Below are 25,088 nucleotides of genomic sequence, written 5' to 3'. Positions count from 1 at the left end.
GGAGTTCTGGGGTGTACTTTTGAGTTCTTTCTTGGCACCATATGGTCTCCTGAACTCTTTTGAGTGTTGCCCTGGTGACCCCTAAGCACTTACCAAGTGTGAACTCTTAAAAAGTAAAGTTTTTAGGGGAGGGCAGAATGAAGGTAGGGCTCTTGCCTTGCATATGGCCAACTCAAGTTCAATCCCTATCATCACATGGTCTGCTGAGCCCCATCAGGAGTGATCCCTGAGTACAGATCCAGGAGTAAGTCTTGAGTACTGCTGGTCTAACCCCCAAACAAACAAAAATATCTTGGATCTGAGAGATAGTACAGCAGGGAAGGCACTTACCTTGCATGTGGCTGAACTGGGTCTGATATCTGACACCACATATGTCCTGAATCCCCCAACAAGTGATTCCTGAGCGCTGTTGGGTGTGGCCTCCCCCAAAAGAAGAGGTAAAAGTACATGCCTTATATGTGCAAGACCTTGGATTCACCCCCCCCCCCCCAGCATGGTTAAGAGTCTCTCCTCCATAAAAGAGTTCCAAAGTTGCAGGAAACTCTGCTCTCTTCTAATCCCAACACCCTTATCCAGTAGACATAATCACTGTTGCTTAACCATTTAATCCTGCTTTCCAGATGTTTTAATACAGAACTAAGGACATAGTTTATAATATCTTGGTGTTCTGGGATTCCCCCCCCCCCAGAACAAATTCAACAACAAAAAAATCTTTCATCTATTCAGGCAGTTCATTCATTTGTTTATTTAACAGATACCTATTGAATTATTAATCTACCCCAGGTATAGCAGTGAATAGCAGTGAATTAATCTAGGTCTGGGTGTAGCAGCGAACAGGAAAAGTGGTCTTGATGCTGTCATCAAGGGTCAGATGTTAGCAGAGGGATATCTTCTAAAAGGCACACATTACTTTTTTTTGGTTTTTGGGTCACACCTGGCAGCGCTCAGGGGTTACTCCTGGCTCCACGCTCAGAGATTGTTCCTGGCAGGCTCGGGGAACTATGTGGGATGCTGGGGTTCAAACCAATGACCTTCTGCATGCAAGGCAAATGGCTTGCCTCCATGCTATCTCTCCAGCCCCCAACATTATTTTTTTTAATAATTTATGTATTTGGGTTTTTTGTTTCTTTTGGGGGCATCCTTGGTGGTACTCAGCTTATTTTTGGCTTTGTATTCGAGGATCATTCCTAGGGAGCTACAGTGATAGCACAGCGTAGGTAGGGTGTTTGCCTTGCATAGGACTGACTCGGGTTCGATCCTTGGCATCCCATATGGTCCCCTAAGCCTGGCAGGAGAGATTTCTGAGTGCAGATCCAGGAGTAACTCCTGAGAGGTACTGGGTATGGCCCCAAAACCAAAATAAATAAATACATGTTAAAAAAAAAAGATCACTCTTAGTGGTTCTAGGGAGCCATATGGGACTCTGGGGATCTAACCTGGGTCAGCTATTGTGCAATGCAAGCTTCTACCCATTGAACTATTACTCCAGCCCCATTATGTGTTTGGGCGGTGGGATTAGGGTCCATACTGGAGTTGTATTTGGGGACTGTTCCCAGCCCTGCTACCCATTTCTGTGTGGGCATAGGAGGGCTGGAGATACCACTAGGAATGAGATGTGGTTCTTTATTTACATCAAGGATTTTTCCCTATTAAAAGGAAACAATATAATTTAAATTTATTTTTTTATTATTTTTGGTTTTGGGGCCACACCCAGAAGTGCTTGAGGGTTACTCCTGGCTCTGTGCTCAGAAATCGCTCCTGGCAGGCTGAGGGACCAAATGGGATGCCAGGGATCAAACCTGGGCCCGTCCTGGGTCAGCCGCATGCAAGGCAAATGTGCTATCCACTGTACTATTGCTCCAGCTCCCTGGATATAGGTTTTTTTTTTTTTTTTTTTTTTGGGTCACACCCGGCAGTGCTCAGGGGTTATTCCTGGCTCCAGGCTCAGAAATTGCCCCTGGCAGGCACAGGGGACCATATGGGATGCCGGGATTCGAACCGATGACCTCCTGCATGAAAGGCAAACGCCTTACCTCCATGCTATCTCTCCGGTCCCGGATATAGTTTTAAAAGTAAAATTTAGGGGCTGGAGTGATAGTACAACAGTAGGGCATTTGTCTTGCATGCACTGAGCTGGATTTGATTTCCAGCACATCCCAAATGGTCCCGGAGCCCTTTGGGAGTGATTCCTGAGTACAGAGCCAGGAGTAATCCTTGAGCACTGCTGAGTGTGGCCCCAAAACATGGGAGGAAGGGGGTGGACCATGTGCCAGATATTAAATAGGGGTCATTTACATGCAAGGCAAACCAGTACCTTAACCCTGTACTATCTTTCTTTAAATTGTTTAAATAATTGTATCTTTTTACTTGGCCTTCAATGAACAGAGACATATGTTTCTTTCTTTTTTTTTTTTTTTTGGTTTTTGGGCCATACCCGGTGGTGCTCAGAGGTTCCTCCTGGCTTTCTGCTCAGAAATAGCTCTTGGCAGGCACGGAGGACCATATGGGACGCCAGGATTGAAACCCAACGACCTTAGGTCCTGGATAGGCTGCTTGCAAGGCAAACGCTGCTGTGCTATCTCTCTGGCCCCAGACATATGTTTCTTTATCCTCTGGGTGCCAAGTAGTTAATGAGAAGTCAGCAACCCCCTCCTCCTCCTCAATACCCTCCACTCTTTGGTATGCAGTCAATCACCTTTTGATAAATTTAAAGCCATGATTGAGAGGATTTTTTTTTTCAATAGGCCATGCTGGGGGTGGCTATCAGGCTTTGATGGAAGGTGGGAAGGCTGGCAGCATTGTGATGCTGGGGATCTAACCCAAGGTCTCAAACATGTTAGGCATGTGCTCTATCACTTGTTCTATCTCCTGTGGTTCAGAATTTTGAGCTCAAGCATTGTTCTGTTTTGTTTGTTTTTGGACTACATTCAACTATGCTTGGGGTTTACTCCTGGCTCTGTGCTCAAGGATCACTACCGGCAGTGCTCAGAGGGCCATATGTGGGGATTGAACTGCTAAGTGTAAGGCACTTAATCTTACCTGCTATATTGTCTCTGACCATCAAGCATTGCTTCTGTAATTTTTTTTTGGTAGGTTATGATCATTCTATTCTAATAAAAGAAAGAAATAGAAACTGGAGTTAACCTGGATTTGAATCCTGGTTTTGCCATTTACTAGATCAGTCTCTTTTGAAAGACTGCAGGGCAGGTTGAATCAATGATGCAGGAAAAGTTACAACATGAAAGCAGGCCTGACAAAAGCCTAGGGAACTATGTATGGGCTAGTTTTGCACCACAGCCCATGATCATGCTATATGGATTTGTACTGGTAGATGCAACAAAAAAGCATGAGAAACTATGTCTTGATCTCTGTGCCAAGTTTCTGTTGTTGTTGGAGGGTGGGGTGTTGGTCACCCCCCCCCCAGCTGTTCTCAGGGTTTACTCCTGGCTCTGTGCTCAGGGATCATTCCTGGTGAAGCTTGGGGGGACCAAATTTGATGCTGGAGATTGAACCCAGGTTAGTTACATGCTAGACAAGCATCTTGTCAGCTGTATTATCTTTCTGGTTGCCAAATGTTACTCTGATTTCATTGTTGTTAGGATTGAATGAGCTAATAGAGGCCTTGAACAGAGTGTGGCATGTAGTAAACATTATGTCATTATTGGCTATTGTACAAATATCCAAAAGTCTAGTCAGTAAAATATCTTTTCCCCTTCCTTTTTTTTTTTGGGGGGGGGGCACAGGGCAAGGGTACTGGAGATGGACCCAGGCTTCAAGGCATAAAGGCAGGAGTTCTACAATTTGAGGCACTCCCCTGGCCCTTCCCTTCTTCCACCAACCTTTTGGCAGTAGAGTTTGGGTTTTTGTGTTGGAAATTCACCAGTGGTTTCATCATTCCTAATATATGTTCTCCTCACCTTTGCTGGGCAGGTTCTTCGGGAGGGGCCTGAGAGCCTCGAGCAGCACTTGGGACTGGATGTGCTAATGTCCTCAGGCCGGGTGGACAACCTGGCGGTGGTGATGGGTCTGCACCCCGACTACCTCAACTGCTTCTGGCGCCTGCATTACTTGCTGCTGCACACGGATGGGCCCCTGGCCAGCTCGTGGCGCCACTACATTGCCATCATGGTGAGCCAGCCTGGACCTAACTCTTGGGGGTGGAGGCCTTTCAGAGAGGGGTGCTTGGCATAGATGCTTCTCCTGTCCTCAGATCTCTTTATCAAGGCCTCCTGATTCCTTAGACCCAGAAGGGAAGCAGCTAAGAACAGACACTAAGGAAAAACTCTGGCTTCATAAAATCATGCACAGAACTTTAGATTTGGAGGTGAGAGGCATTGTTAGTGCCTGCTTTTACAGATTGGCAAGTTGAGGTGCCAGGAAGGCAGATGATCTGCTTATGAAAGAGCTGGGATCAGATTCTGCATTTCAGTGAGGCCTCTGGGGGTCCCACTGGGGTGCAAGCAGAGAAAGAGGAGATCAAGACATGGATGGGCCTTTCCCCACAGGCTGCCGCCCGCCACCAGTGTTCCTACCTGGTGGGATCCCACATGACTGAGTTTCTGCAGACTGGTGGGGACCCCGAGTGGCTGCTGGGCCTCCACCGGGCACCTGAGAAGCTGCGCAAGCTCAATGAGATCAACAAGCTGCTGGCACATCGCCCCTGGCTCATCACCAAGGAACACATACAGGTGTGGTGGGCATCGAGGGTGCTGGATTGGGGCAAGGAAGTCAGCCAGACCACCACTCAGGAATCTGCTTCTTTCCCCTCCAGGCCTTGCTGAAGACAGGGGAGCACAGCTGGTCTCTGGCAGAGCTCATCCAGGCCCTGGTCCTGCTTACCCACTGCCACTCACTTGCCTCCTTTGTATTCGGCTGTGGCATCCTCCCTGAGGGCGGCCCAGAGGGGAGTCCTGCCCCCCAGGCACCTTCGCCCCCCAGCGAGCAGAATAGCCCTCCCAGTAGGGATTCATTGAACAACTTTGGGGTAAGTCATGCCTCTTGGCCTAGGTGTGGGGGGTTGTGAGAGCGAACCAAGACACAGATTCTGATGTTCTGTCTTCCTATCTCCTTGCATATGCTTTGGAAAGGCTGTTGAGGGAAGAAACAGAGGGAGGTAGGAAGGAAAGAAAGAGGACATTTTGGTTGTAGGAAGCTGGGTTATTTTTATCTGTGAGATGAAGATAAAGACCCCTGACCTCACTACTTTAGAGCCAGTGCATGGACTCAGTGAACTCAGCCTGTGGCTGGCTTCCCACTATGTAGTCCTATAGTCTTAATGTCTGCTGGCTTTTTTTTTTATTTATTTATTTATTTATTTTTTTTTAGTTTTTGGGCTACACCCGGCGGTGCTCAGGGGTTACTCCCGGCTCTCTGCTCAGAAATAGCTCCTGGCAGTCACAGGAGACCATATGGGATGCCGGGATTCGAACCAACCACCTTAGGTCCTGGGTCGGCAGCTTGCAAGCAAACGCCACTGTGCTATCTCTCTGGCCCCGTCTGCTGGCTTTTTAAAGAGTTAGGAAGAAAAAAGGAGAAATATATAAAAAAATAAAAAGAGTTAAGATACTCTTAAACTTCTGTATTTGAAAATAGAGTATTTGCTACTTTATGTGGTGGCCTTGTTTTATTTTTATTTATTTATTTGATGTTGCTGGGAATCGAATCAGGCAAGACAAGTGCTGCACTGCTGAGTCACATCCCAGGCGTTTGTGTTTTAGTTTTAGTATTTTAAAGTGTTTTTATTTTTAATTAAGATACTGTGATTACAAAGTTATACATAGTTGAATTTTAGGCATACTGTGTTCCAGCACCAATTCCACCATCAGTCCCAGGTTCCCATTACCCCCTCTCTGACCTCCCCCTCAAGTTCCACCTCACCTGCTTCCTTAATAAGCTAATTTTTAAGTTTGTTTGCTGTGGTTTGGTGGATATCCTGCTTTCAGTTTGGTTAACTCTGTGGTACACCACCACTGTACCCGGGGCCCTTGACCCCTGCCCCCCCCTACGGCTGTTATTTCCCATCTGCTGCTGCTTACTAACTACCTCCCTTGATTTATTTCTTTTTGGGGGGTCCTCTCCAGTTGATTTACACCCAATTGGGCTGGTGGTTCTACATGAGGACCCAAGGCTTTTGTGCTATAAATGCCCTAAGATGGGTAATGATCACCCCAACCACTTTGGTTGTGCTTAGGGCCTTGGTTTTAGTTTTGGGTCAACACCCAGCAGTGCTCAGGGCTTACACCTGGCTTACTCAGGGGGATATACCGGTGCTGAGAATTATACCTGGAACCTCTCCATGCCAAGGCAAGCACCCTGTCCACTGTATTATCTCTTCGATCTCTTATTTGTTTTTGTGCCATACCTGGCTATGCCCAGGAGTTATCCCTGGTAGTGCATGGAAGACTATATGGAATAAAGGAATCCAACCTGCATTGCCCACAAGTAAGGCAAGCACCCTACTCACTGTACTATCTCTCTGGCCCATGTTTTTGCTTTTTTCTTTTCTTTTTTTGGCTTTTCGCCTGTACTCAGGGGTGCTTGGGGCTACCCTCTACTCAGTGCTTAGGGGACCATGTGGTGCTGGGGAGTGAACCCTGGTCCCTCATGGTAGCATCCTTTACAGCCGTTGACCATAATCACCACCTCCCTAGATACTGACTTGTGAGAGAAGTTGATGATTCAGGAAGGCCTCATGTCTAGGAAAGGTTACAGACTAAGTGAGGAGAAGAAGAAGAGGTAGTCACCCCAGGTTTTTGTTCTAGGGCTTTGAGGCTGCCCGGGATGTGGAAACTCTGATGGAGCGGATGCGGCAGCTGCAGGAGAGCCTGCTGAGGGATGAAGGTGCATCCCAGGAGGAGATGGAGAACCGCTTTGAGCTGGAGAAGTCAGAGAGCCTTCTGGTGACCCCCTCAGGTATAGAGTTGGATCCCAGGCATCCAGATTCCAGACATTGTCTCCTTAGACTATCTCTGCTGGACAGGAGGCTCTTATACACATTGCATCTCTAAAGAAACTACCACTTTTTTGGGGGGGTAGGGAGTGGGTTCTGGTTTTGGTTTGGGGCACCAGTTGGCAATGCTCAGGAGTTACTCCTGGATTCCTGTCAATGCATGAAGAGACCATCTGGGATGCTGGGGGTTTCTCTTCAAGATTGGCATCTAGGGTACATAGCAGAAGCAAAACTCATTTTTTGTTTGTTTGTTTGATTGGTTGGTTGGTTGGTTTTTGGGTCACACCCGGCAGTGCTCAGGGGTTACTCCTGGCTCTAGGCTCAGAAATCACCCCTGGCAGGCACAGGGGACCATATGGGATGCCGGGATTCAAACCACCGTCCTTCTGCATGAAAGACAAACGCCTTACCTCTCTCTCTGGCCTCAAAACTTCTTTTTTTCCCCCCCATTTCTTTTCCCTGTTGGGCTTAGTTCCTGGTTCTGCACTCAGGAATGATTTCTTGGTGGTACTCAGGAGACATGGGATGCTGGGGATTGAACTCAGGTCTGCCACATGCAAGGCAAGCACCCTATCTGTTATATTATCTCTGGCCATGCAGAAACAAAGAGCTCTTACTATGGAGCTGGATGTAGACTGAGCAGCTCCATAAATGGCTATTATTAATAGGGTCCTTGGGTCTGGATTAATTCACCCCTAGACCCAGCGTAAGATGACTTAAGTCTGCTCTCTGGAACTGGTACTTTCTCTGGTCTTGGACTCTGCAGTCCCTCAGTAGGAAGAGACCCTGTTTTCATCTGTGGCCTCACTGTCACCTCTTTCTCACCTCCTCAGCTGACATCCTGGAGCCCTCTCCACACCCAGATATACTTTGTTTTGTGGAGGATCCCACTTTTGGATATGAAGACTTCACTCGCCGAGGGACTCAGGCACCCCCTACCTTTCGTGCTCAGGTAGTGACTCCCCACTTGCACCTGTCCTGGTATTGTAGTATTATTCTAAGTTTGCAAACAAGTAGGGAGTGATATTTTGCATGCTTAGAGAGAAGTCTGGAAAATGGAGAGGGTACCCTTAGATCATGACCTGGGGTGGGGTGGGGTCTGTACTCTAACTTAGAGAATTTGTTTAGAGGGAACAAGTCATGCCTAAGAGACTTCTTCCTCTTTTGCTCGGGCCTGATGAAGCCACATGGGCTGGGCAGGATGGTTTTATGTTTTGTTTTGTTTTGTGGCTTTTGTTCTATACCTTGCAGCACTTTGGGGTTACTCCTGGCCTTGTGCTCAGAAATTGCTCCTGGCAGGCTCAGGGAACCATATGGGATGCTGGGAATCAAACCTAGGTCCATCCCGGGTCAGCTGCATGCAAGGCAAATGCCCTACTGCTGTGCTATCTCTTGGGCCCTGTTTTTATTTTTAATTTTGTTTTTTTGTTTTGTTTTGTTTTGGGGCCATACCCAATAGCACGCCAGAGCACCTGCCTCTGCTCTTAGAAATCACTCCTGGCAGGCACGAGGACCAGATGGGATGCTGGGACCAAACCTGGGTTGGCCATGTGCAAGGCAAATACCCCACCTGCTGTACTGTTGCTCTGGTCCCTGGGCAGGGATTTTTATTCTTGTGAGCCCAGGGTTGTTCTAGAGGTTGGGGCTTCAGGCCAGCCATGGCACCCCAAAATCTACTCACTAACCCTCCCTGTGTTCCTAGGATTATACCTGGGAAGACCATGGCTACTCCCTAATCCAGCGGCTCTACCCTGAGGGAGGGCAGCTGCTGGATGAAAAGTTCCAGGCAGCCTATAGCCTCACCTACAACACCATCGCCATGCACAGTGGGGTGGACACGTCCGTGCTCCGCAGGGCCATCTGGAACTACATCCACTGCGTCTTTGGCATCAGGTGATCTTGTGCCCTCTTGTTACTCTGATTCACAATTGTGCCATGGTTTTGTTTTGAGGCCACACCCTGCTAAAACTCAGGACTCTGTTTAAGTGGGGTCAGGGGACCAAATGGAGTGGAGTTTTAGGGATCGAACCTGGGTAGGCCTTATGCAAGGCAAATGCCCTTCTCACCACACTATCTCTCCAGAATAATGCCACTTTTTGTCTTTTCCTTTCTTCCTACCTATTCTGCTTTTCTAAGCCATTTGTTTCAGGGCCAGGGAGACAACTCAAAAAGGTCTGGAGCACCTGCTTTGCACCTGGGAGCCCTGAGTTCCATACCTGGCACCACATTGTCTTCCATGTACTTACAAGGCGTGTCCCAAAGCAAAACCAAATTTGTTTCTCTTGACAGGAATTAGGTTAGAGAGACAAGCTAAATAGAATGTAAAAATATAGATTAAATGTTGACATAGATGAGTTCCATTCGGGGCCGGGCGGTGGCGCTAAAGGTAAGGTGCCTGCCTTGCCTGCGCTAGCCTTGGACGGACCGTGGTTCGATCCCCCGGTGTCCCATATGGTCCCCCAAGCCAGGAGCAACTTCTGAGCACATAGCCAGGAGTAACCCCTGAGCGTTACCGGGTGTGGCCCAAAAACAAACAAAAAAAAAAAGATGAGTTCCATTCTAAATAGCAGTTACTCTCATAATAAGTCAATATGCTATAGACATGATGCGTCTCAGCAATTCTCGTGGGTCATAGTCCTTTTAAGAGAGGAAAACGGGTACACGAGCGGATGAATATGAAATATGAAATAATGATACCACATTATTATTATCATTATAATAATAATATTAGTATATGTGGGGCCAACACATTTTTGGCAGGAGTGCGACAAATTTAATCTTCAGGCAAGGGAGTATATAAAGGGTAAAGAGAGAATCATATCATGAAAGGAATGCCAACATTTGTTTCTTTCAAAGTACAGGAACTATCAATGTACATTGTTTGATTAGAAAACAAATACACATAGCTTTAGGTGATTTGTAACCTTAGAATAGAATAGGTTTCAGTTAGGAGTCAGAGGATAAAAGGAAGGCTAATTTCTTACATATCAAAGTAGATGCTGGTCCTAGGTGTCATTAGTGATGTAAATTAAGGGATGGCAGGAATTCTGGTTTTCTCCTAATAACAAATATCCTTAACCTGAGGGAAATAGTATTCTAGGTAGGGGCTAAGACCCACTTTCTATGATCTGGCAATAGAAAGAGATAAAATTTATGAAGGGTACAGAATTATACCTAGTGAAATAGCCTAATTCTACACTGGCCAGACCTGTTTGTAAGCGGGTATTCAAAGTGACCGGGAAAGTCCCTGAGGCAAAATCATTTGCTGTGGTGCTCTAAGGCAAGGAGAGAAGACCATAGTCTTGAAGGTGCTGTGTTTTTTTTTTTGTTTGTTTTTTTTTTTTTTGGGGGGGGGTTTTAGGTCTCACCCGGCAGTGCTCAGGAGTTACTCCTGGCTCCATGCTCAGAAGTCGCTCCTGGCGAGCACGGGGGACCATATGGGACGCCGGGATTCGAACCGATGACCTTTTGCATGAGAGGCAAACGCCTTACCTCCATGCTATCTCTCCGGCCCCAAGGTGCTGTGTTTTGACTTGGCCTTTGGAAGTAAATGGGCTGACAGAAAGAGAGGTAGCTGGCTGGACTTTGAGTTGCTAATATACTTAGCCAGCAGGGAACTTCTAGCAGCTTTTTTTGGGATTCTGAAATTCCTTTAGACTGCAAGGATAACTGAGGCTGAATTTCTGAATTTCTGTAGTTAGCAAAGGAGACAAAATCAAATAAGAGAAAGATAATGTCACATCCATGTCAGAAATATAGCTAGTAATCCTCGCAGGGGTTATGATTGACTTTTCCAATGGGCCTTCTGGCTGAAATATTTCTTGGGAGGAAAATTAGGCACTGCACCAGGAAAGCCAAAAGACACATCTGGAGTGTGCCTTTCTTGATAATGGAGACATGCATGCTGCATGCCTTGACATCAATATAAATCTGTCTATAGAGGGCTTCAGACTTTGGTGAAATATTTGCACTCTTAGAATTACAATAATGCTTTATTTATATTGCAAGGGAAAAATGTTTAGCTGTATTAAGAGAAAAGAAAACTGATTAACCAGAATCTTTTTGTGTTTCTTTGGGCCACACCCAGTGGTACTTAGGGCTTACTTTTGGCTCTGCACTCAGGGATCATTCCTAGTGGGCTTGTGGACTCTGTGGAGTGGTGGTGGGGGGTTGAGCCCAAATCACCCCCATTGCAAGGCAAGTTCCCTAATTGCTGTGCTTTTGCTGTGATCCCTAACCATTAGGGTTTTTTGGGGGCAGGAGTGGCTTGGGACATGCCTGGTGATGCTTAGGTGTTACTTCTGGCTCTGCTCTCAAGAATTATTCCTGATGGTGCTCAGGAAACCATATGGGATGCTGGGATTGAACCCAGGTTGGGCATGAGCAAGGCAAATACCCTGTCAACTGTACCTTTGTTCCAGCCCCTAACCAGAATCTTTTTATTCAAGAGTCCTCATGCTTGTAAAATATAGAAGGCAGTATACTACATGTCACATATTTCTGGTGTATGGTGAATTATAACTTCATCTTGTTACCAAAATATTTTCTGAAAAATTTTTAGGTAGGCTTTATAAAATAACTATCTTGCAATTTGCCTTTTTCATTTTTTTTAACCTATTGTGAATTGCCTTTTTTGTCAGGCTTAATATGCTTTTATGCTTTTTTTTTTTTTTTTTTTTTTTTTTGGTTTTTGGGTCACATCCAGCAGCGCTTAGGGGTTATTCCTGGCTCTATGCTCAGAGATCGCTCCTGGTAGGCTTGGGGGACCATATGGGATGTCAGGATTTGAAACACTGTCCTTCTGCATGCAATGCAAATACCCTACCTCCATGCTATCTGTTCGGCGTCATGCTTTCTTAAATTAATTTTAGGCCATATTTAGCTCTGTGCTCATGGACTTCTCCTGGCTCTGTGCTGGTGTTACTCCTAGTGGTTCTGGGAATTGTAGGTTAGGGATCAAAAGTGGACCCTCTAAATCAGGGTCTCAAACTCAAGTTACCTGGGGGCTGCAGGAGGCAAAGTTGTCGGGGTGATCATTGAGTGCAAAGTCAGTAGTACGCCTTGAACATTGGGGGGTGTGACCCAAACAACTAAAACAACAAAAGATTCCTCTAGGGCAGGGCCACAAAATGTTGTATGGAGGGCCGTTTGCGGCCTGCACACCCCGAGTTTGAGACCCCTGCTCTAAATGCAAAGCGTGTTCTCAGCTCATTTGAACTTTGTTTGGCCCATGATTATAATCTATATTTATTATTATTATTATTATTATTATTATTATTTTGTTTTGGGGGGCCATACTCAGCAGCTCTCGGGTTATTCCTGGCTCTATGCTCAGAAATCACTCCTGGCAGGCTCATGGGACCATATGGGATGCTGGGATCGAACCTGAGTTGGCCGCATGCAAGGCAAGGCAAAAGACTTAATCACTGTGCTATCGCTCCAGTCCCCCATGATTATATATATTTTGGGTTTCGGGTCACACCCGGCAGTGCTCAGGAGTTAATCCTGGCCCTACGCTCAGAAATCGCTCTTGGGGCCGGAGAGATAGCATGGAGGTGGTAAGGTGTTTTGCCTTGCAATCAGAAGGTTGGTGGTTCGAATCCCGGCATCCCATATGGTCCCTGAGCCTGCCAGGATCAATTTCTGAGCATAGAGCCAGGAGTAACCCCTGAGCGCTGCTGGATGTGGCCCAAAAACCAAAAAAAAAAAAAAAAAAAAACAAAAAAAAACAAAACCCAACAAAATAACAACAAAACAAACAAACAAACAAAAAAAACGGGGCTGGAGAGATAGCATAGAGGTAAGGTGTTTGCCTTTCATGCAGAAAGTCATTGGTTCGATTCCCAGTGTCCCATATGGTACCCCGAGCCTGCCAGGAGCAATTTCTGAGTGTAGAGCCAGGAGTGACCCCTGAGCACTGCCGGGTGTGACCCAAAAACCAAAAAAGAAAAAAAGAAAGAAACCACTCTTCGCAGGCTTGGGGGACCAGATGGGATGCTGGGACTCGAACCACCAACCTTCTGATTACAAGGCAAACGCCTTACCTTCATGCTATCTCTCCGGCCCCCCATGATTATATTTTTATTGGGAAAATATCCCAGATAACATTGTTAAATTCAGAGTCAAGGATACAAAAAATCAGTTTGTTAAATAATTTCTTATTACATCCATATTCTGTGACATTTAAAAAGTTTTCCTCCCAAACAGTGCTTAAGGGACTTAAAGGCCATTTCTGGTAATACCTGGCTAACCAACCAGACTCAGAAGAGTTCAGGGCTAGGGCCTGGCAGTGCGGTGGAGCGTGAGCCTGGTGTAGAAGCACTGGGGCATACAATGCCAGGGATTAAACCTATGGCCTATGCAAAGCATGTGCCCTGAATACTATACTCTGTGCTAGCTCCCCTTCCTAATTATTTTTCTATAGTTTTTCTTTTTGTTGTGATGACTTAGCCTCCCCTACTCTACTTGTGGTAGTGTTGTACTAGATACAGCACATAATTGTTGTGACATTATTAGGATCCTAGATACATTACCACCAGGATCATCTTAGGCATATGGGACACAGACAGGGACTAAACTCAAAGCCTCATGCCTGTGAAGCAAGCACTGTATCACTAAGATGCCCAACTGGGCTCCTGTAACATTTTCCTCCAATCTCCTCAATTGTCTTATTTTTTTTTGGCTTTCTTATTTTATGGTTTACATTCTCTCTCTCTTTCTCTCCCTTCTCTCTCTCTCTCTCTCTCCCTTCTCTCCCTTCTCTCTCTCTCTCTTCTCTCTCTCTTCTCTCTTCTCTCTCTCTCTCTCTCTCTCTCTCTCTCTCTCTCTCTCTCTCTCTCTCTCTCCCTCCCTCCCTTCCTCCCTCCCTCCCTTCCTCCCTCCCTCCCTTTTCCCTTCTCTCCCTCTCCCCCTCTCCCCCTCTCCCCCCATGCTCAGGGATTATTCCTAGCTCAGGAACCATATAGGATTCTGGAGATCAATCAGGTCAGCAGGTTTTTGCAAGGCAAGTGCCTTAGGAGCAGTTACCACTGTACTTGGGTTCCTGTTCCCATTGTTTTCAAAGGTACTTGTTGCTTGTTGAAATGTAAATCACATCTGCTTGATGGGGTTGATAAGTATTTACTCCTGCTGTCCTCTTGCTGGTTTGTGGCAGTTTTTCCAGGAAGGCCAAAGGCTGTTGGGCACCTGATTGGTGGCATGAGCTAGTTCCTACCCAACTTTGAGATATGTCTAGTTGCCATCCCTCAGGCTACCAGATTTGTGTATAGTTCACAACCAGTCATACCCATTCACAACCATATATAGATCACTGTAGCTTTATGGGACTACAGAGACTGGTAGCCTTTACTATATTGTGAAGGCCACAGCTGGCAGTGCCCAGGGAGCAACATAGGGTCAGGAATCAAACTCAACCTCTTTAGATAAGATAGTTTGTTTGGATCTTGTGCCACATCTGCCTGTGCTCAGGGCTTATGCCTTTATCTCTGCTCAGGGATCACCCCTGGAAAGGTTTAGAGATCATATGGAATGCTGAGGCTTAAAAGTGGGCCAAGGCCACATGCAAAGGCAATGGCCTCCTCTGACATGCTAGTTTTGTCTTTACCACCTGAGCTCCATTCCCTGTCCCACAGGTGGCCTTTAGGTCTGTCACCCACTTAACTGTTTGATTTTGAACAACTTTTTCCCTTCTCTAAGCCTGAGTTTACCCCTCTGTAAAGCAAGTATGGGTGGCTTTTGCCCTTTTTCCTTCTCCAGGTGGATAGTTGCACTCACTTATCCTGTCTTTCATAGCACTTACTGTCAGGTACTAACTAGAACTGGAAAAGAGCAGGGTTTGAAGCACTTTCTGAGCTAGAAGACCTCAGATACATCACTACATGTCTTGGAATCTCTGTTTCATTGATAAACTAGGGCTGGTGGAAATAGTCACTTTATAGTCATGTATGAAGATTGCATGTGTTATGTTCACATGCATAAGACTGGTATCCACTGAGGCTTTCTCATTCTCTCTCATTCTCATTCTCATGCCTAGGAGGGCTTCCCAGTGAGTCTGGTGACATGTGTCTATGGGTATTTTCTATAAGAAAAAATAGGGATCCGGAGGAATAGTACAGTGGATAGTGTGCTCAACCCAGGTTCCATCCCTGGATCTCCACATGGTTCCTGAAGCTCTGCCATGAGTAATCCTTGAGCTTAGCCAAAAGTCACTCCTGAGCACAGCCAGGAGTAAGCCCTAAGTATCACATATTATAACCCCAAAATGAGAAAAAGCAAGAGAGAAAATAGGTTTATCTCTCCTTTAGCTTTTTTGCCATATCCAGGGGTGCCTGAGTTCTGTGTTCAGGGGACTATTTGTGGGGCATGGGATTCAAACAGCTGTATCAGTGGGACACAAGGGAAGCAAGAGAAAACAGCCCTTTTCTATTTTTTTTTAACTTTATTGATTGATTGATCCTTTGGGCCACACCCAGTGGTGCTCAGGGGTCGCTCCTGACCCTTCACTCAGAAATCTCTCCTGGCAGGCTGAGGAACCACAGGAGATGCTGGGAATTGAACTGGGTCCCTTCCCAGGTCAGCCGCATGCTAGGCAAACACCTTACCACTGAGCCATCTCTCCAGCCCAAAACAACCCGTTCCTAAGAGGAAATAAGCTTCTAGCTACTTCCTACTATCTCTCTATTCTAATGCTCACTTCCCCCTTCCATAGCATGGGGAAGGGACTGGAGCACCTTTTGGGAGCAGAGACTGAGTGTTTTTCTTGGGATTTTCCCCTCCAGATATGATGATTATGACTATGGGGAGGTGAACCAGCTCCTGGAGCGGAACCTCAAGGTCTACATCAAGACAGTGGCCTGCCACCCCGAGAAGACCACTCGAAGAATGTACAATCTCTTCTGGAGGCACTTCCGCCATTCAGAGAAGGTATGGCCAGTGGAGGGTGGAGCAGGATGACAGAAGAGAATGGCCTGTGGTGGAAGGGAAGGGAAAAGGGGTAGAACCTTGGAGGTAGGTAGGCTGAGTTTTTTTCCCTCCCAGATAGAACTCTTGGGCAGTCATTTCCTGGGTTCAAATCCTGCTCCATGCAGATTTCAGGCTCCATTTGACTAACCTGTCAAACAGGAATGTGCTTCTTAGGATTCTTAGATGCTGGGAGGATGACAGGGTTCTAGTCATCACAGGGCCACTTAGCACTGTGACCTTGGGCAAGTCACTTTGCCTTTCTGCACTTTGGATCTTTACAATGGGACTAACTACTACCTACCTCTCAGGACTACTACTGGCTCTGCACCTGGATACAGGTTTATTGATAGCTCTTGGTTTTGGTTTTGGTGTTGGAGTGATCAGTCCCTAATTTTCATGTCATCCTTGCGCAGAGGCCATGCTAATAATCTCTGTATCTTCCCAATTTTAGAATATGTGCTACCAGAGCAAGCACTGGAGTGATTAGTCTCAGTCTTGATGGGGGAAGGATGTGCTTAAAATTTTCCAGTGGTCATTTCAAACTGCCAAGAGCCTTAGGAAATATGGGGTGTCTCTTTTAGAGAGTGGGGAGGAGGGCAGAGCTCCAGCTTAAACATTGTGTGAGAGTGTTGGTGAGGTGAGGAGGGACATCATTTGTATCTCCTGTTCCCCAGGTCCACGTGAACTTACTGCTCCTGGAGGCCCGTATGCAGGCCGCCCTGCTCTACGCCCTGCGTGCCATTACCCGCTATATGACCTGACTCGGGAGCAGACCTGGAGCTTCCTCCTCTCCCCAAGGACTTTTCTGTGTGGAGACAGCCCCCCTCCTCTCTTCCACACTCACCCCACCAAACTCTGGGGATTGGCTTGTGTGATATGCTGCCCCCCAAGCCACACCCTGCTTTTTCTCCCTGGAACAGACTGGACTGAATCATTATATGGAAAATGGGAGTTCAGCTCTGCCTGGGGGAGCTGGAGAAAGATTGGAAAGATCCCAAGAGATCAGACCCTTCCTGACCCCAAGGGCAGAAGGCACCAGGAGGAAAACGGACTGAAGTCATTGTTGGATGCCAGCAGCTAAACCCCAGATGCAACCAATACTGTTCCCTTCCGGGACCAGGATGTCTCTGGCAGGCCCCTAACAAGGAGCCACCTCTGGGGACTCACACACTCCATCAACTTTGCTTTTCTTCCTCCCACATTCCAGACTCCGTTAATCTCTCACCTGCCATTCACCCATCAATGTGAAAGTCAGGGGCACAGCTGGTCTGTGTGTCTGATTCCACCCCACCCCATCTCCCAGCACCAATTCTGCTGAACATCCTGTAGACCATTACTTCCTGGTTGCCCCAGTCCCAGTCAACTTTTCTCCCCTGCCCTCTGCCCCTCCTCTCCCATGCTTAGTAGTGGAAGGCCCCAGAGAAGACCAAGCACATCCAAGAAGATGATCTCAGCAGAATTTGAGCTCTTGATCATTTTGCCTTCCAAAGAGGGAGCATTATCCTTTGTATGTTGGTTCCTTATAGGTGAGGTTCTTCCAAGCCTCATTCTGTGCCATAGTCAATGCCTGAGAGGAGGATAGGGGAAGAAATCTCAGATCTCTACCTGCCTTGGGGAGCCTGGCTCCCCAATCTCCTTTTCTCACATCTCTGCCACATACACGTGCCAAAAAGTCAAACCTTTCTAGATGGCTCCATGGGAGAGGCAGGAGACCCTAAGCTTCCTGTTTAGGTCCTGCCACTGGCCTAGTGACCCCTGCCTCATTGCCAAACCTTTTTGACCTCATTTCCCCAATTGCAGTCTGGAGCCAGCCATTTTAAGTTTTTAGTGACATCTGTGGCTCGGTTTAGCTGATTCTTGGGCCATCCTGCCAACTATGACTGCATGTCTCATGAGACCTTGAAGGCCTCTGGGGAGCCTCCAGCTCTCTGTCAATCTCTCCTGACTACCTCTTAGGGACCCCTCCCCCCCACCTCCTTCCCATTTTCTCTTCCCTTCCTCAAGTGTAGGTGGATTTCTTGGAGGACAAGCACCCAAGGGCCCATCCCAGGCACTTTCTGTAGCAAACAAGCTGTGAATTATGACTCCTTTGACCTCCTAACAGCAGTCTGCTCCTCACAGCCTGGTTTGGAGGAGACTTCTGCAAGGCAAGGGTTAATCTGCTCCTCTGACCCTCCTTGGGCTGGGGCAGAAGAGGAGCCTGGTCAGTTTGCCACATTTCGTACCCATGCAGGCATGGGGAAGTGACTGGCCATCCCTGCAGAGAAGCTGGACAGGCGGAAGAGGCCCCGGCCCTCAGTTTTAGACTAGAGTAAGGAGACAGGAGGTCTTGTCTGTGTTCCCTGGAGGATGGGCAGGGTATCCAGTGTTCAAATACAAAAGTCTCTGTCTTTGCTATCAGCTATATATGAAGACAAATAAAAGTTCGCCAAGGTTTTGTTTTGTACTTGTTGTTAATGTTTTTGTATTTCCTGGGGGTCATGGTTCACTTTCTGGCTTGAGCAGGAGATTGTGATTGCGTCATGGACTTGACTTGCTAGCTTTCCCCTGCCAGCATGTGCCCAGGAACTGCAGAGATGGTTGTGTTGGCGTTGAAAGACTACTTCTGGGGGCCAAAGTGATAGAATGGTAGGGCCTCTGCCTTGCATGCAGCCAACCTAGGACAGAATCTGGTTTGATTCCCGGCAAACCATATGTTCCTCCGAGCCTGCCAGGAGCAATTTCACAGAGCCAGGAGTAACCCCTGAGCACCACTGGGTGTGACCCAAAAGCAAACAAAAATAAGTCTACTTCTGGCCCTTGTGTATTGCACCATGCCACAGACCCAGTATTATAGAATTTAAAAAATAGTTTTAATTCTGGGCCGAAGAGATAGCACAGCAATAGGGTGTTTGCCTTAGACACAGAAGGACAGTGGTTCAAATCCCAGCATCCCATATGGTCCCCTGAGCCTGCCAGGAGTGATTTCTGAGCTTAGAACCAGGAGTAAACCCCTGTGCACTGCCGGATGTGACCCCAAAAAACAACAAAAACATAGTTCTAATTCTGCATCCAGATAATTGAGATGCTGAGGTAAAGTGGTATGGCAGAGACCAATGTCACTAGCAACTGGAACCTAAAATCTGGTGGTGTCACTACCTCAAGTACCAGTGACCCTTCACAGCTAGCCAGGGGAAGTCAGGATTCCAGCTGGGCTCTACTTGGCCTTAAGCTGGAATTCTTGCTGTTTTTATGTTTTCTTGTGTCAAGGGGAGTCTATTGGAAGAATGTCTAAGAGGGGTCTCAGCTTCCTGCCTTACTGTTTCAGGCTTACTTGCTTCTCATCCTTCCTAACACCCAAGTGATAGCCAGCCTACAGAAATTTATGTATGTCACTCTGAAGTTATTCTAGTTTTCGTTAGTGGCTGTTTGACCTTAGTTAAACTTAGCAGCTTCTCTGGGCAATAGAAACTCAAGTAAGCTGGTTCAAAAAAATTTTAAAAACCACATCATGACTAAGCTAAGACCTGCTGGCTTGCCACTTCCTTTAAATGCTGCTGTCATAAAATGAAAATAGGGGCTCCTCCAGGAATTTCCCTGATTGCCTCCTTTTCTTTCCCTTTACCCTCCTTCACTTTCTCAGTATTCCTGAGCTTTTATTCTCCCTTCTGAGCTCATGTGAGCAAGAGTACGTGAGGCCTGGAGAGTAGAACTTGGATTCTGGTCCAGCCTTAGTCGTTGATTATCTCGAAGGGTTTGGTTCATTACATTGCTGTGTTTACTCTGCCATAAAAAGGGGCCAAATGCTTTCAGATCTTTTTCAGGTAGCTTTGGGAGTGACAGTCAGCTCTTTTCAAAATTTGATAGCTCGATTCTCCATAATCTGTGAGAAAGAGGTGATGTTCCCATTCTACAGGTATGGGAGAGGAACCCCAAATGATAGAGTAAGGAACATGTTCTAGCTGGGAAGACCGGCCCTGACCTTTTATGTCTGCCAGACCATAAACAAATTACTTCACTTCTCCCTCATTTCCTTCTCTATGCCATGGAATTCGTACCTGAGGTCATAGGAGGGTTATGTGGGTTAAATGAAAACCAGCCAGCACAGCTCAGAAACTAGACACTACCACCGCCCCTACCCCCCTGGGATTTGTTGTCTAGTGGGAGGAGGAGACACATCATTGCCCAGTGTTTTAAATAATCACCATGATGGGCACCTCTGAGGAGAATGAGGATGTGCTGCTGGGCATTTACATCCTAGCAACAGAGCCAGCTCTGTCAGCTAAATAAGTGCACTTTGAGAGAAGCAAAAACACTTCCTAGAAGAGCTGCTTCCCACCCATGGAAGCACCTTCTGGAAATGAGAAACAGAGTCCGGAAAATCACCTCCATTACTCTGTAAGGGGTGTTGTGAACAGTCTGGACTGTGTGATGGCTTCTCCCACACAGCTTCACCCTGGGTGGTAGGTTGAAGGCTCACAACTGAGTCCTTCTCAGGGAACAGGTTCTGGGTTGACAGAGCTCCTTGGCCTCTTTTTAGCTCCCTTCAGGCATCTCTGTTCAGTGGGAGAGAATGTACAGAGACAGTCCCTTGTGTTGTGAAAGATGATGCAGCAATTGTGATAACACCTTCAGGTCAACCTAGGCCTGCCCTGGAGACCAGTCCTGCTGCACATGAGATGGCCCAAGATACTGAGCACCAATACTCTGCAGCCCCGGGATGCTGAGCCTCAGTACTTTCCAGCCGAGAGTGCTGAGGGAAGCTGACTAGACACTATCCTGTCATACATGGTGAAAATAAAAGGCAAAGAGCAGAAATGACTGGCTTGAGGTCTCAAAGCCTAGATCTTTCGGTTTGTTCTGGGTTCTACAACTTCCTGTGTTGGCTGTCTCTTCCTGAGGTTGGAGGCAACAGCTGCAATGCTGAAAGGGCCGAAATAGATTCTCAACCCCATGTCCGGAGACCTTGGGCAAGTCACTTCCCTTCTCTGGGGAGAAGATTAAGGCACACCCTTGAGAGCTCCATTTTCTCTCAAGTCTGCCAGTCAAAATACCCAGGTTGTGTGTGTGAGAAAAATCAACTTCCAGCTGGTCATAGAAACAGAAATTCTTGGGGAGCTGGAAAGATAGCATGGAGGTAAGGCGTTTGCCTTTCGTGCAGAAGGACGGTGGTTCGAATCCCAGCACCCATATGGTCCCCCGTGCCTGCCAGGGGCGATTTCTGCGCATAGAGCCAGGAGTAACCCCTGAGCGCTGCCAGGTGTGACCCAAAAACCAAAAACAAAACAAAAAAAAAAAGAAACAAATTCTTTCCCCTAGTATCTGAACCACTTTGTACCTCACAGGACGGACTCTGGTTTGATTCCCAGCATCCTATATGGTCCCCAAGCCTGCCAGGAACGATTTCACAGAACCAGGAGTAACCCCTGAGCACCACTGGGTGTGACCCAAAAACAAAAAGTCTACTGGCCCTTGGATATTGAGCCCTACCACACTTCTGTCACAGACCCAGTATTAAAGAATTTAAAAAGTAATTTAATGTTGTATCCAGATAATTGGGATGCTGAGGTAAAGTGATATGGCAGAACCAATGTCACTAGCAACTGGATAGGATTCTTGCTGTTTTTAAGTTCTCTTGTGTCAAGGGGAGGCTATTGGAAGAATGTCTGAGGGGGGGGGTGTCTCAGTTTCCTGCCCTGCTGTATGCTTACCTGCTTCTCTTCTTTCCATAACACTCAAGAGATAGCCAGCTTTTCTCCCCAATTCCAATCACTGCTGGGCACTGGCCTCAGGTTTCTTCTCTCTCCTGGCTAGTTGTCAAATTTTGTCACCAGTTCTCAAATATTCAGTGTCAGTTGCATGCCTGGGGAAGTGGACTTTGGAACCAGATAAATGAAGCTTCTATCTGAGCATAGGTCCATCTGGAATGAGGCAGAATATAAGTAAATAGAACTCAGTGCCTATATGATGTTTGGTAACAATACCCTTTAATTTCTTCATCTATAACATGGAAATCATCTTCTATGCCAAAAAAACTTTTACTTGTAGGATCAAATGAGGAAATGCTTAGAAAATGGGCTTGAGCAATAATAGTACAGTGGTCAGGCAGTGTGCTTGCCTTGCACCCAGACGAGTGGGTTCAATCCCAGGAATCCATGTGGCCCCACAACCCTCCAAAAGAGATTCTTGAGGGCCGGAGAGATAGCATGGAGGTAAGGCGTTTGCCTCTCATGCAGGAGGTCATCGGTTCGAATCCCGGCGTCCCATATATGGTCCTCCCGTGCCTGCCAGGAGCAATTTCTGAGCCTGGAGCCAGGAATAACCCCTGAGCACTGCCGGGTGTGACCCAAAAACCACAAAAAAAAAAAAAAAAAAAGAGATTCTTGAGGATTAATGAGTGTGACAAAAACAAGCTTACAAGGTGATTTTTGTTTTGAGATCCTATTTAGCAGTGCTTAAGACTTGTTCCTGGCTCTGTGCTCAGGAATCACTCCTGGTGAGGCTCAGAGAGACCATATGTGGTGCCAGGAGTGAAACTATAGAGTTGGTCTCATGCAAGGCAAGAGTTCTATGTGTTGTACTCTCTCTGACTATGCGATGATGTTTGCATTCGATTCCTCCCTTCGGCAGAAGACATTTTGGTCAGTGTCGTGTGTGTGTGTGTGTGTGTGTGTGTGTGTGTGTGTGTGTCTGTGTGTGTGTCTGTGTGTGTGTGTGTCTGTGTTTGTATTTTCTGAGTCTCACCCAGAGGTATTCAGAACTTACTCCTGGTACTGTGCTGAGGGATCCTCCTGGTACCCATATGGTTGTGTGCAAAGCAAGTACCATTCCTGCTATACTTTGCCAGCCCCATCAGTGTCATGTTTTCTGTTGTTTTTAACTTTTGGGGAGCTCCTCAGCAATGCTGGGGGCCATCAGAGCTACATCCTATGGTCTGGTGATGCCTGGGGGCTATCAAGGATAAAATCAAAGATAAAATCACGGTACTGTGTATGCCAGGCATGTTTTCTATTCTTGAAACCATTGCCCTTGCACTCCATTTTTGGGTAAAGAGGGAGGCAAGAAATGAGGCTCTATCCAGTGATGCTCAAATGCTATTCCTAGCTCTATGCTCAGGAGTGCTTGGGCAGTGCTTGGGGGACCATATGGAGAGCCAGGGATTTGAATAGATTTGAACCATGATTGGCCACTTGCAAATCAAATTCTTTACTCTGACCCTTCAATGCCATTTTCTTAGACTCATAGCCTCAGCTTCCTCTTTTTTTTTGTGAAATGCAAGATACTAATTAATACTATCTGGAATGTTTTTCCCAGTTCTTGGCTGGTCTGTTTCCTCCTTTTAGTTATTCTACCATAAAACTTTGGTTTCTAAAATGTTTAAATAATTAATTTGCATAAAGCCTCTTCCCCATTTGTTTTCTCTCCCCTCTATTTCTCCACAGGTACTCTTTTTTTTTTTTTTTTTTTTTTTGGTTTTTGGGCCACACCCTGTGACGCTCAGGGGATACTCCTGGCTATGCGCTCAGAAGTTGCTCCTGGCTTCTTGGGGGACCATATGGGACGCCGGGGGATCGAACCGCGGTCCGTCCTAGGCTAGCGCAGGCAAGGCAGGCACCTTACCTCCAGCGCCACCGCCCGGCCCCTCCACAGGTACTCTTATTTCATCAATGTCCACTGGGTTGTCTTTTAAGTTATTTTGTCTATTTTTCTTTTTTTTAAATATATTTTTTATTTAAATAACATGATCATAGTTGGGTTACAGTCATAACCAGAACACTCCCCCATCACCAGTGTAACATTACCCCCCTTCCCATCTACTATAGTTATTTGTTTTTAAGTTCAGTAAGTTGTATTTTTTTTTCTTAAAGGATAAGAGTAAAAAATATATAGTATTTTGTCTATTTTTCTATTGCACACAAATGTATACCCATCTTTTGGGACCAAAGAGATAATACAGTGAATAGGTCAGGTGCATGCCTTGTATTCGGCTGATCAAGGTTCAATTCCCGGCACCTTATAAGGTCCCCCAAGCTTCCAGGAGTGATCCTCGAGTTCAGAACTGAAGAGTAAGTCCTAAGTATTGCTGGGATGTCCTCCAAACAAAGCAGCATGAAAAAAAATTGTGTTTAAATCCATGTACAGGTTGAGTACATAGTTTTAAGGCAGGAGGCCTGAGTTTAATTTCTGGCATCACCCTGTACCCTTAGCACTGCTGGGAGAACCTCCAGAAGTAGGATCAGGAGTAGCTTTTGAACACAGTGCAATGTGGCTCCAAACCAAAACAAACAAATGCATCTCTTCTTGAAAGATGTGTTTCCTTGTAGACAGCATGATTCTCCTCTACATGTTTTTTTTTTGTTTGCTTGTTTGTTTGTTTGTTTTATGGGCCACATTTGGCAGTGCTCAGGGCTTACTCCTGGCTCTGAGTTCAGGGATCACACCTGGTAGGTTTGGGGACCATATCATGATAGTAATCTAGCCTGGGTCTGCTGCATGCAATAAATGCCCTACATACTGTATTATCATTCGTTCCTGTCCTTCAGTGCCTTTTAATTAGTAAATTTGTGTGGGAGGGGTGGAAGAAGTAGTTGGGACCACACCTAGAGGTGCTAGGGCTGAGAGGATATTCCTAGATCTGCTCAGGAATGATCCTTAGTGCTCAGAAGACCATATAATGTGTCAGGGATTGAACCGGGTCAACAGCATGTAAGGCAAGCACCTGTCCAGTCTCTCCAGACTCTGGTTGCTTTATTTTTTTTAAATGTTTTTCTTTTGTAAATTTGTTTTTATGGGTTCCTGAGTTCTATATTTGTGACCTATTAGGCAGAGTTTACTTCCATTTTAGTGGGTCACAATTTGACTTTTCTTTCCCCTCTTCTCTGCATTGTCTAATGCTATTTATTTTGTTGTTGTTGTTTTGTTTTTTGTTTTTGGGCCACACCCAGTGATGTTCAGGGGTTACTCCTGGCTATGCACTCAGAAATCACTCCTGGCTTGGGGGACCATATGGGATGCCAGGGATCGAACCGAGGTCCATCCTGGATCAGCTGCATGCAAGGCAATATCGCGCCGGCCCTACCTAATGCTATTTCTCTGTGAAATTGCCTTTCATTTTTACAAGAGGCCCTTTACTATTCCTTTTAAGACTCGTTTGGTGGGTTTTATGGTGATGAATTGCTTAATTTTTGCTTATCTATAA

The 25,088-nt window shown here is 46.4% G+C and overlaps 1 protein-coding gene and 1 non-coding gene across 2 annotated transcripts in view; one reads left to right on the top strand and one right to left on the bottom strand.

The window, feature by feature from the left end:
- Positions 1-18,331, top strand: part of SESN2 (sestrin 2) — a 28,366-nt gene extending 10,035 nt beyond the window's left edge. The window contains exons 3-10 of the mRNA XM_049774814.1: positions 3,931-4,128; positions 4,506-4,688; positions 4,772-4,984; positions 6,762-6,912; positions 7,783-7,901; positions 8,652-8,842; positions 15,727-15,871; positions 16,585-18,331. Of these exons, the coding sequence (XP_049630771.1) occupies positions 3,931-4,128; positions 4,506-4,688; positions 4,772-4,984; positions 6,762-6,912; positions 7,783-7,901; positions 8,652-8,842; positions 15,727-15,871; positions 16,585-16,671 (1,287 nt within the window). The 3' untranslated portion in view covers positions 16,672-18,331. The remainder of the gene's footprint in view (positions 1-3,930; positions 4,129-4,505; positions 4,689-4,771; positions 4,985-6,761; positions 6,913-7,782; positions 7,902-8,651; positions 8,843-15,726; positions 15,872-16,584) is intronic.
- On the bottom strand, positions 16,279-16,385 carry LOC126012363 (U6 spliceosomal RNA). Its single transcript, XR_007496868.1, has one exon. It is a non-coding gene; the product is annotated as a U6 spliceosomal RNA (small nuclear RNA).
- Positions 18,332-25,088: the final 6,757 nt, after the last annotated feature.

The sequence above is a fragment of the Suncus etruscus genome, chromosome 6, assembly GCF_024139225.1.
Source record: "Suncus etruscus isolate mSunEtr1 chromosome 6, mSunEtr1.pri.cur, whole genome shotgun sequence".
NCBI lineage: Eukaryota > Metazoa > Chordata > Mammalia > Eulipotyphla > Soricidae > Suncus > Suncus etruscus.
The sequence above is the reverse complement of the archived record's forward strand: the minus strand, read 5'-3'. Positions and strand labels throughout refer to the sequence as shown.